Source organism: Adiantum capillus-veneris, chromosome 10 (genome assembly GCF_014529385.1).
Source record: "Adiantum capillus-veneris isolate H3 chromosome 10, ASM1452938v2, whole genome shotgun sequence".
In the NCBI taxonomy this organism is placed as follows: domain Eukaryota; kingdom Viridiplantae; phylum Streptophyta; class Polypodiopsida; order Polypodiales; family Pteridaceae; genus Adiantum; species Adiantum capillus-veneris.
The window spans coordinates 108,508,734-108,521,499 of NC_140940.1; the positions used below are offsets into that span (position 1 = coordinate 108,508,734).

General features: G+C 41.4%; 1 protein-coding gene across 1 annotated transcript; it reads right to left on the bottom strand.

Annotated features, from left to right (window-relative positions):
• Positions 1-206: 206 nt before the first annotated feature.
• LOC147449439 (protein STRICTOSIDINE SYNTHASE-LIKE 5-like) lies at positions 207-2,496 on the bottom strand. The gene is made up of 5 exons (XM_086522616.1): positions 2,080-2,496; positions 1,532-1,599; positions 1,173-1,412; positions 957-1,089; positions 207-730 (listed from the first exon to the last, which is right to left on the bottom strand). The coding sequence occupies exons 1-5, from the start codon at positions 2,455-2,457 to the stop codon at positions 455-457; spliced, it is 1,095 nt and encodes a 364-aa protein (XP_086378742.1). The 5' UTR covers positions 2,458-2,496; the 3' UTR covers positions 207-454.
• Between the last annotated feature and the right edge of the window lie 10,270 nt (positions 2,497-12,766).

Below are 12,766 nucleotides of genomic sequence, written 5' to 3' on the forward strand. Positions count from 1 at the left end.
TTGTGCATACAGTCTTCTCCAACTTCATCTGGAAATTAGTGTCATGATAGAATGCACTTGGGACTTATATGCATATTAGCTCAAGACATGACCAATCTTCAAGCCAATGAGCCCTGCAAGTATAACAATGCCCCACTGAGTAGCTACACTACAACATGTCCTTCACATCACCTTAATTACTCTCTTAAGACTCATCGCAATATATAAACATACAGGTTCCATGCCTCATGGCATAGAGACCAACGCATAAATTTGAATAAGGACGAGGGTAATACATTTAAGCTACGAGGACGGGCACAGAACTTGTCAAACCTCTCAACTCTCAATGCCTGCGATGGCTTCGATAAATAACAGAGACGCAGACATTAAAACTATAAGGAGATTTTGTGCTGAACAAATCTTGCTTTGACGGTTCAATTACACCATTCCCCCAAATCTAGCATTTCACCATTGATCAGATAGTTTTGTTGAGTTTGACATGGCCAAGAAAATTTTCCCCCAAGTTCCCCAAGTAAAGATTATCACCAACCACGTAGGCCGTAGTCACAGACTTGATAGCATCCCCAGTAGGATCTGCCAATGTTCGTAAGGGTTCACCATCCTCCGTCACGGTAAGTACAAGCGCCCTTTTGTTCAACCGTTTGAGAAAAACATCCGTCAGTCCCAATACCTGTTGAAGTTGCTTCAAAAATGGAGATCTCATTGCCCAATCCATGTAAAAGGGCCTCGCCTGCATCCACAAACAAGGGGAATAAACTCATTACAATGGGACCCACATCGTTTTCTATATTTAGCACGCAAGAACAAATGTTATCCATAACACCATCGATGCATGCAGCCTCAAACAGCATGCTGAAGAGATAACATCGTAAAATCTGCAGTTCAAGCCCTAAAATATGTGCATCCAATGTCTAGACGATATTGATGCGGAGAAGAAATGGCTGGCCAATTATTACCCCCACTAAGGCAATCCAAAATTGTCCTTTGCCATCGCTTTTTATATTATCAGGATACGCAGGTAGCCTGTCGATGAAGATCTCAAAACGGCCTTTCTTCTCACCCTTGAGCCAATAACGCTGGCACCGAGCCCTGAAAGAACAAAGTCACCAAATTAGGTTAAATCTCTAAAAACAAAAGTACTTTTGATCAGAAATAAGAAAAAACGGACATACATTACAGTTTCACAAACCACTAGAAAATCCTCATTGCTGGAAAGAACGACTCCATTAGCAAAATACAGATGGTCCATGAGGACTGTGGTGATCCGTGTGACTTCATCATACTTCAGGAGGCGCCCATTTGGACGAGCCTCCATTAAGTCATTTATGTGATGAGCAAATGGATACTTGTCTGTCGCATCGGTGAAATAGATAGATCCGTCCTCCATAGATACGGCAGCTGCATCTGTAAGCCTGCGATGGAGTAGCAAAAGTGATGCTTCCCTACACATAGTCATTGAATGTGCGCGCATGCAGCGAGCTGCGAGCAAAGCAAAACTATTGTGTGCTCCGTTGAAAACCACATATCTTACATGAATTTCACACCTTCAGCTTCTTGTGAAAGTACCTCTACCTTGTCTTTTGTTACATTCAGCAACCCCTACACAGTTGAAAAGAAAAAATGACATCCTTATGTATGTAGCAAACTGGTAATAGCAGAAAAGACCAAATTTACAAAAGTGTGAAGCACAAAAGGCCACTTCCAATCCAAATGTCACCTGCCTTACTATTTAAATGAGTTACCACATGACTGATGCATTCGTAAAATTCAATGCTTGCCTTTAAATCGCACGGTCAAGTGTATACAAAGATCACCAATAACACAGTGTAATGAAAGGGAACATTAAGGAATAATCCAATCACAGAAGTATGCATAATGACATCCAAAGCTTACTAGCGAACCGAAGACTTCCTGTCTCAATCAGTTCACTAAAAAGAAAAGGCTTGCCATTATTCATCGGATGCCGCATGCGAAATGCAAGCTGCAGCAACGTTAGCAAATTAATAGCAATCAAGCAGCCAAGAATCAAGCAGGCTCGTTTTATTTATCAAACACAAGTTCTTCAAAAGTATGAATTACCACATCAGGGTCGCAGACGATGAGCTCGCCATGCCTACCGAGGACGAGGCCAAGAGGGCTGTGGCCTGCACCCAAGAATACCCAGTCCTCCACAAAGTCGGACTTCGGATGGATGCGCTTAATCCACCCATCACTGCAGCCTACGAAGAGGAAACCTTGTGCATCGACAACAACGTCTTCAGGTGAGGGAAGGAGGCCATCACCGATGCGATGCAAATGGGTGAGGAGTAGCGAGTTGGGTGCAAAGGGACCTATGAGGGGAACGGGAGGAGATAGAAGGAGAGGGAGGGGACGAATGGTTGAGTAGCGGTCGACTGCCTTGTAAGAAGCAGCTATGGCAATGGCCACCGCTACTACGAGTACGAACCACAACTCCATGCTCGTAACCTTGTAAATTGGAAGCCAACTCTGAATTTGAAACCGAGATGTGACCCATGCCTCGACTCGGTATGTTCCGTCCGATTCCAAATAGTTCTTTTTGGCATTAGTGTTCTCGGGAAAAATCATTTTTCCAAACATAAAAATTCCTTTTCTTGAATTTGTCAAAAGGGACTTTGAAAAATTAGGCTTATTTTTTGGGTTTTTGTTGGCTTTCTACAAGAAACCCGTAGTGTGGAGCTAAGTTAGGGGGACTTTCATAGTTTTCTGTGGTGCATGATGTAGACTTACCTTTCATTTCAAATCCTGTCTTTACTTTTCTATTTTCTAGCATTCTATTGTTCTATTTTCTAGCATTCTATTGTTCTAAAATGCTGAAGTGAAGTTTCACCTTCCTTAATTTTAATAAACTTTAAAATTAAACTTTACACACACACACACACAACATATATGTTTTTTTTTTCATTGTTTTAGAATGCTAAAGTGAAGCTTCACCTTGCATAATGCTAATAAATTCTACACACACATATATTAATTAGTTCTTTTTATTTCACCTTTCATTTCACAACTTCACATGGCTTTACATTTCTTGCATTTTATAGTTTGATTCCAATTAGTGTTAACATTCAAGAAAGTCTCTTTTATTAAGCGGCTATTGATCGAGTTTCTTCCTCACAAAGAAAAAAATCAGAAATACTAGTAGTAATTTTGAAATTTGCAAAATATTTGGATGACTTTCTCACATATTTCATCCGTTTTTCTTTCGTTTATCATGGTTTGCAGCTAGCTAGTCTCGATTTTCAATCGGCTCAAGACTAAGCAAATGCAATCGTTTCGCAAACACTGATATCAGTTTAAACAATTTTATCACTTTCTTATTGTTTTTGAAAGCCACCATGACCCTTTGACTTGTTACATTATTTTTCTCTATTTTGGAGTGGAATTTCTCATTTTCCTTTTGCCTTCAACCGGCATTTTGAAATTTGAAAACGGCACGATATTAAGCTGAGACACATTTTTTCCGAACACTACTGCCTTCCTAAAGAAAGGGAGTGTTGCCTCATGACTAAGGGAGGTAAGGGGATCCACCTCCTAAGTCTACGCACGAAAAACGAGGCAATCGTAGCCACAAGGGTCGTATTAAAACTAAACCTAGGCACAAATTAAATTCCAAAAATCCAAGCAGCGCATGTTGGCTCACAATCTAGTATCATGAAAACGGAGAGGGTACATGACACGGGTGAGGTGGTTAGTCCATGCGATACAAAACCTAAGGCATGAGGTCGTGGGTTCAAATCCATGTCGTCAAGGCGTGGTGGAGTCTCCTCACCGCCTTGATTTTTGCGCTACCCGAGTTTAGTTCACCTCGAGATGTCGTCCATGAACCCAATTGTTGATCCCCTCTATCCCCCTTATTAATTGCCTAGTGCTACTTAGTGCGAGGGGAGTGTTGATGTAGACTCCAGTGGTTTGTGAGTCGTGTAAAAAGGCCTCAACCATGCCATGTGGGTGGAAAGAACTAGTCTTGTTTGGTTGGCTTTGCCAAAGAAACTTGTTGATACGAGTGCATCATCCATCCTCCAAATGGGGGAGAGAGGGACAAAGAGAGACACACGGTGGACAATGAGCTCTCAAATGACGGTGAGTCCTCAAAAAATGTGTTGATGCAGTTTAGTATTGATGTGTTGTTGTTTACATACAGTAAACTATAGTGTAAAGAAATGCAAAAAATGACTTTGACTACTACTAACCTTGTCATTGAGTAGGCATCTTGTTCGAGTGTGCATGGTAGAGAATGTTGTTTTGTCAAGCGATAGGAAAATCGTTTGGGTAGTTAAACTTTTTGTTATACAATGAGGAAATGACATACACTATAAACCATATATACTACACAATTTACAAAATTGCCACAAAGAAGTACGGTCCCTGCCATTGTGTCCCCGCAAAATTTTTAAAGAATGGAAGCCATGCCTTGCATAGTTTAGTTCTGTAGTCCGAGCTGTTGGAAATAGGGTTGCAGGGAACCACACACAACTTGGAGAAGACGAAAAAAGCTCAAGGCACACAACAAAGAGTAGTATTTCTTAGTGTGCAATGAAAGGTAAGTTAGCCCTAGAGTGATGGGCATATATACAATGCACATGGAGAAAACCTCCTAGTGAGGGAAAACTCCCGGTGGTCCTAAGTGTGTTCACACACATCACTACCACATGCATATGGTAACAAATCCCTCCTGGGAGTGAAGCAGTGAACGAGAGCTGACACATAGAGTATAGGGAAGTGCCATGCCCTGAGGACATGATCAGTCCACAAAGGGGAGTAAGCCCAAAGCTTTGCAAAAAGTTTTGATTCACTAGACAATGTCTTTGTGAAAAGATATGCAAGGTTGTCCTGTGTTGGCACATAAGCCAAGCTGATCTCTCTTGCTGAGAGCCTCCCTGACATAGTGGTAATGCACCTCAATGTGCTTTGTGCGAGCCATAAGGCATCTGAGCCACACGCACTCAACTGTAGCTATGCAGATTGCCCTGCACTCAGCCTCACAACTTGAAGTGGCCACAACAGGTTGCTTCTTGCTCAACCATCATATACATGAATTATCGAGCATGAAACAGAAACCACTCGTGGCCACTCGCATGTCATAACAACCAGCCCAATCTGAGTCCGAAAAAGCATGCCAATTTGGCAACAATGATCCCCCCTTGGGATAAAACAACCCAAGATGCAAAGTGCCACTCAAGTAGCAAAAGATCCGCTTGACAACCTGCCAATGCTTAGACCCTGGGCTATGCATAAATCTGTTGACCTGTGAGACTGCAAACCGAATATTTGGCCTTATGTTTCGTACATAAATAAGGCATCCAACAATAGTTTGATAAAGAGTGACATTGGCAGGATCACCAAGATCATGAAGACTCAACTTCAAACCCATTTCCATGGGAGTGGAAATAGGCTTTCATTCCTCAAGTCATCCAAACTCACATAGCAATGTCTTTATGAAACTTGTTTGACACAATGCAATACGACCATCATACTACTTAAATTGTATGCCCAAATAATGATGCAATAGGCCCAAATCTTTCATCTTGAAAGTAGCATTCAAATCAGCCTTAAATTCAGCATATGTGCCTCATTCAAATCAGCCTTAAATTCATCTTGAAAGTAGCATTCAAATCAGCCTTAAATTCAGCATATGTGCCTCATTTTGACCAGTGATCATGAAAGGCCATAGGGAAGATAGACATGCCATTAACCACCCAACCATACCTATATATAGGCCCTTGGCCCTCTGGCTCTTAGCTATATATACCCCTGTACTGCATGTGTATATGTAGGCCCTCGGCCAAGGGCCGTGCCCTCCTATAGTCCTACCCTTGGCATGACATTACTCCCCCCTTGGAGAAGCGTTTTCATTTGTGAAAACAAAAGTGGAGAATCTTCATAAGAACACTAATGTTTTCCACAGTGGTATTCCTCATGGATCGAGCTGTTTGTTTGATCAAAACACGGTTCAATAGGAGGTCCAATGAAATCAAGAATAACAACTTGATTGTGCACATTGTTGTCCATTGGCAGCCATCTTGTGTTACCGGTTGCAATCCAATCATAGTGTGTAGACTCCATTTAGAACGCACATGAGCATGCGAAACGAGTTATCACAACAAAGATGTACCTGAAAGAGTACCTCTTTTCACTTTCCATGAAAGTAACTTGCTGACAAAACTCATCAGCCAGTTGTAAGTCCTTGACTTGTTCTCAAATTTCATCGCTAAACAACCCCACCATAACTAGTGCTCAAGGTTGAGAACCTGACTTATACATGAAGAGACTAAACCTAGTCGCAAACATGATTTAACTGATAGTAAGAAAACTTCAAGTAGAGCAATAAATGCTTACTAATTGGATTGCTTGGTGCTAATGTACACACTTTGCATATCCTTTAGCACAAGATTACACTTTGTAATCTGCCTATCCCCTTGGATAATTGAGGTGTGTTTCCCCCACGGTTTACAGACAGTCTTCCCATAGGACTGATAAACGGGGATCACAATATCGTACAACATTGCTGGGGAATCAACAATGTCCTGAATAACCATCGTGGTTAACTGGAAAGATCCACAAGCATCCAAACCAAGCTATGTCCTCTATGGATGATTGGTAGACCCAAAAGTAATTTTAGAGAGATTGTAACATTTAATGGCTTAATAACTTATGAGTAGCGGAACCTAGCATGAACATAGTGGGCATTTCATTAGAATAGATTCCTAATGAGAATTACAAGAGTGCTTGGGTGGAGAGAGCACACCTAGTTAGATAGCATCGACAATACTTTCAAAAGAGAGAGAAATTAAGCTATTGACAACAGTTGAGGACCGTATTTTCATGGAGCCGGTCCCCCCTCCAAAAGGCTTTGTATTATGGTTTCTCCCATCAAGAGAGACATTGTACAATACAATTCTTTGTGTTCCTTCAAGACTAGCTAGTGCAATGAAGATGGAAAATTCATGCACTAAGCAAAACACTTAACAAACACAACTTGAATTATCCCCGTTCTCAGACCCAAGACCTCACACACCTTCGAAGATGGTGAGAGCTAGCAGGGTATGAGAGTAGATTGAGAGGAAAAAGGAGTATCTTACGAGAAAGATGTACATCTCCTCACATAATCACTCATATGTAGCATAGCTTAGCTTAGTAATTACCTTGGTAGAGGAGATGATCATGCATTGAAGCTTGGCTCTTGGTTGGATTTGCATCCACATGCCAAGAGAGTGTTGATGTAGGCTTCTATCTCACAAGCTTGGAGTAGGTGATGAGTTCTCCATTAAAGCTTGGGAAGAGATAGTCTTCTCTTTCTTCACACATCAGCTTGTGTGTGTGTGTGTGTGTGTGATAATGCCTTGCAAAAATCAGCCCCCTCTCTCTCTTGGGCGAGCCCTCTTGCTAATTGCTCATTGGCCCTCCCCAAGTCAAGCCAATTACAATTAAGCAGCATAAGTGATAGCCTTCTGACATGTGTCCCCCGTTCCCCTTTTGTGAGAGATTTAGGTAATTAAATAATTAAACTAAACTCTCATTGGACCCCTTTGCCTCCTGGTCAATAGGAATCAGGCAAGCCATGGGGCTCCTGAATGCTCATTGGACCCCTTGGGAGACTGCCCAATAGTCTTCTAGGAGACTTAATTCTCATTGGTTTCTTTTATTAAATGTTTTTAAATTAATTAAACTAGATTTACTCTAGCTTAATTCTCATTGGTCCACTTCAAGGGTCATCCAATAGAAATTGGGCACACCTTGTGGGCATCTGGCCTAGGGAGCTGACATGTGTCCCTCATTCCCTTTGTGTAAAGGGAGCCTGTGTGTGTGTGTGTGTGTGTGTGGCTTTCTCTCTCATCCCCTACCTTTAGGGCTCGCCCCCTCCCATGTAGGGATGTGCAAAGACTTTTAGGGCACACACAAAGCATCCAATTTTCCCTAGGGTTGACCTTTGGACACAACCTTTGAATTTTGGAACCTTAGCATTTTGGAAGTCTTAATGGGCTGAATCTTAGGGTCTTTTTAGCCCATTGTTGCACATGGCTCTTTTGCAGATGGCCCCCCCTTTGGATCCCTATTTTCCCTCCTTTGGATCCCTACTGTGGCCGGTCTGTTAGCTTAACCAATATTCTAGCTTTTTCTCCCCTGGCCTTCCCCACATTAAATGATCAGTTTAATATGAGAAAATCATTTAGGAGAATTAGATATTGATTATTATGACAGAGATACTCCACATAGAGTGCAAAATGTCATAATAATCAATATCTAATTCTCCTAAATGATTTTCTCATGTTAAATTGATCATTTAATATGGAAGTTCCAAGGGAGAAAAAGCTAGAATATTGGTTAAGCTAGCAGACTCGCCACGGTAGGGATCCAAAGGAGGGTAAATAAAGATCTAAAGGGGGGGCCATCTGCAAAAGATCTATGTGCAACAATGGGCTCAAAAGACCCTAAGGTTCAGCCCATTAAGACTTCCAAAATGCTAAGGTTCCAAAATTCAAAGGTTGTGTCCAAAGGTCAAACATTAGGGGAATTGGATGCTTTGTGTGTGTCCCAAAAAGTCTTTGTCAAGCCCTACATAGGAGGGAGAGAGCCCAAGAAGTAGGGGATGAGAGAGAAACACCCACACACACTCACAAGCTTCATTTGTACACAAGGGGAAAGAGGGACACATGTCAGCTCCCTATGCCAGATGCCCACAAGGTGTACTCAAATCCTACTGGATGGCCATGGAGGTGGACCAATGAGAATTAGGCTAGAGTAAATCTAGTTTAATTAATTTAAAAACACTTAATAAAAGAACCAATAAGAATTAAGCTCTCTAGAAGACTATTGGACAGTCTCCTAATTAATTTAAAAACACTTATTAAAAGAACCAATAAGAATTAAGCTCTCTAGAAGACTATTGGACAGTCTCCCAAGGGGACCAATGAGCATTCAATAGCCCAATGGCTTGCCTGATTCCTATTGGCCAGGAGGCAAAGGGGTCCAATGAGAGTTTAGTTGCATTTATTAACTACCTAAAGCTCTCACAAAAGGGGAAACGGGGACACATGTCAAAAGGCTATAACTTATGCTACTTAATTTCCATTGGCTGTGCCTGGGGAGGTCCAATATGGCTGTAGCATGAGCATTTACCAAGGGGGGTCGACCAAGAGAGAGAGGGGGCTGATTTTGCAAGGCATTATCACACACTCACACAATCTCATGTGTGAAGCAAAGAAGACTCTCTCTCCTTCTCAAGCTTTAATGGAAAGCTTACCACCTACTCCAAGCTTGTGAGAAGGGATGCCTACACCAACAACTCTTGGCTTTGTGATGCAAATCCAACCAAGAGCCAAGCTTCAATGCATGTTCATCTCCTCTACCATGCTAATTACTAAGCTAATCTATGCTAATATGAGTGATTATGTGAGGAGATGTACATCTTTCTCGTAAGAATACTCCTTCTTCCTCTAAATCTACTCTCATACTCCGCTAGCTCTCACCATCTTCGAAGGTGTGTGAGGTCTTGGGTCTGAGACCGTGAGGGAATTGATGTTGTGTTTGATAAGTGTTTTTCTTAGTGCATGAAGTTTCCATCTTCATTGCACTAGCTAGTATTGAAGGAACACAAAGAATTGTATTGTAAAATGTCGCTTGATGGGAGAAACCGTAATACAAAGCCTTTTGGAGGGGGGACCGCTGGCTCCATGCAAATCCGGTCCTCAACTGTTGTCAATTGCTTAATTTCTCTCTCTTTTGAAGTATTGTTCATGCTATCTAACTAGGTGTTATGCTTTTTGTTGCTCTCTCCACCCAAGCACTCTTGTTATTCTCATTAGGAAGCTATTCTAATGAAATGCTCACTATGTCCATGCTATTTTCCGCTACACACAAGTTACTAGACCATTAAATGTTACAAAAAAATGCTTCATAAGCAACTTAATGTGATGAATATGCATGCCGCTCCAAATCAGCCTTTGCTAAACACTAGGGCCCATAACACCCAGTGTGCATGCATTTAGCAAAAAACAGATCCGCACATGTATATCCATGATCATCCCTGCCAATACTGATGGAGAATGTGTTACTTTTAGAACACATCAAAGAAGAATGTGAATAGTTCTGAAAAGAAACTAAATACTTTCTACTGCAATCATTTGCAAGCCTTGCTAAAACGTTTGAACCATAATAGAAGGTGAAACATTAATCACTTCTAGGTACAAACAATGAAACCTTTTCATTAACAACTGATAGCAGTGCTATATGCATAAACAACAATCAGTTAATGTTGTTTAACAACACTTGTACCTTAACAAGTTAGTCTCAATATCCGACAATTTCTGGCCACTGAAATTGTTCCTGATACGACGTGCTGAAAACGGTCTAGAAAACATATTTGACCAGCACCTAGGGATTGAAATAGTGGGCGTCAGTGTTATTCCCAGAGACGCATATTCTCCACATGTGGAATATGTCTCATGTAAGGGTGTCTGAAAAAAGAACATCCTTCAAGTACGAGATGTACTTGTGCGTGGAGGTAATTGCAAACACTCTATGATGGGAATGAGAGGGACCCTCATTAGCCTTGCTCCACACTCGCTAAAATGAACTCCTTGAGTTCCTAGACCATGTTGTATCCCATGTGACAACATGTGCCAAATAAACCCTACAAGTGGGTCTATAACTGTATAATGCAAAAACTTATTTTGGACACCACAACCGAGATTGCTTGGCTCTTACATGACCTTGTCAGTTCTTTGAAGATCAAACCAAAAGAAACAAAACCAAAACAGATGTGTACATGTAGTGGAGTGAAAAGCACCTGCCTAAATTTCCCGTCGGCAAAGGCCTAGGAACACTTATTGAAAATTAGTGAAATGCAAGTAGTATTGCACACGTAACCTTGGATGGTGCCTTTGCAAACCAGACCCCTTGGTTAAAATCAGCATTGTCAAACTCCTTGGTTAAACGTTGCAGGAAAACTGCTGAACTAGTAGCTGATAGTATCTTAATTCAACTTTGGATCCTGAAATTATCCACGAGCCCTTGGTAGCTTATGGACTTCTTTCCTTGAAAGTGCAAGTGTGAAGATTCCAAGAATCGACCATAACACTGAATAAGTGATTTAATAATCATGAGCTGCGTCTTACCCCAAAACTGGATTCATATAGACACTTGTAGTGCTAGAGATAAGATAGAAGATCCACTGAAGTTGGAATCATATTCACAACTAGATCTTTTTCGGACCCAAAAATCCATAATCGTGGGTTTTTGTGAACAGCCGTGCTTTCTGAATGCTGGCATCATCTATACACCTTGGTAGAGATAAGCGCTTACGAGTTTAAGCCACTGAAAAACTCGACTTGATTTTCACACTCAAAGTGTGTAGTGCTAAAATAATGCCCATAAAATCACTAATGGAAAGATCCTTGCTTGTCCATTATAATCGATGGGTACTTAACCGGATAGAAATGTTCGATCTTGAAATCAATCACTGATGGACTACAAACAGATGGCTCTTAGCCCTTCCTATTACCGTATGTTACCATATAATGTGGTAGTGATGTGTGTGAACACACTAGGACCACCGGGGAATTTTTTCCCTCTTTAGGAGGTTTTTCCCCCCGTGCATTGTATATACGCCCATCACTCTAGGGCTACCTATCTTTCCATTTCACACTAAGTAAAACACTCTCTATTGTGTGCCTTGAGCTTCCTTCGTCTTCTCCAAGCTGTGTGTGTTTCTTTGCAACCCTAATTCCAACAATTGGTATCAGAGTAGGTTGCGTCCTCCCGAGCTTAGTTGCCAGTAGCTCCAGCACACGCCTGCTCACTTTCATCGATTTCTGTGAGCTTTGGCGAGCATTCACAGGTTGACAAAAATTTCAAGATTTTTGATTCGGGCTCATTTCGAACTCCGTTTCCACTACAGCCAGGTCTGCGCAGGCAATTTCGTCATTTTGTGCAGAATTTTTGTCATCGCAAATAATTCCATAGGAAGTCCCATACATTCTATTGCGGGTTGTGATATATAGCACGTGCTGGTCTCACTCAGTTTCTCCTCATTTCGAGCAGTTTTCACATCAGGTGCATGTATTTACATGGTTGACAACAACACAGATGTGTTCACGATGTTTGCTGCTGCTGAGAACAGATTGAATGGGGACAATTACCCTATGTGGGATTACATGATGCAACATGTTCTTGTGTCAAAGGGTGTCTGGAATATTGTGCAGGGCATTGATGTACGTCCTGGTTTTGAGGATGTAGCCGATGTTGAAGATGTTGCAGGTCTTGCTGCAAGAATTTTTGCTATTAGAGTTGATTTGCCTATGATAGAACAAGCTTGTTGGGATGTAAAGGATGCATAGGCTTATGCATTGATTGTGTTTTCTGTGAATCGCACCATTACTCCTCACATTCATTCAACGAAATCTACAAAACAGGCTTGGGATATTCTAGCAAGTCTTTATGCAAGCCGCAATAAGGCTAAAATTGCTTTGCTACACGTAAAGAGCTGGAATCAAAGATTATGCATGAGGAAGATGATATGGACACGTTCCTTGCTGGTGTCAAGGATATCAATCTTATTTCTGCAACTGAAGTCATTGCAGACAATTCCCTTGTGCAAACTGTTCTTGATGCCTTACCAGATTCTTACCAGACTTTCACTAGTACTTGGAGACTTATGACCCAAGGAAATCCTGAAGTTGTGAAGTTTGATGCATTGTGCACATTGTTGTTGCAAGAGTCACTTTCCAAAAAAAACAAGACTAGGCAGTGT

Coding starts and splice junctions, on each gene's coding strand:
- LOC147449439 (XM_086522616.1), bottom strand. CDS start 2,457: ATGGAGTTGTGGTTCGTACTCGTAGTAGCGGTGGCCATTGCCATAGCT. Junction 1,090..1,172: donor GTGGTTTGTGAAACTGTAAT/GTATGTCCGTTT, acceptor TTGTTCTTTCAG/GGCTCGGTGCCAGCGTTATT. Junction 731..956: donor TTTGGATTGCCTTAGTGGGG/GTAATAATTGGC, acceptor TTGTGGATGCAG/GCGAGGCCCTTTTACATGGA.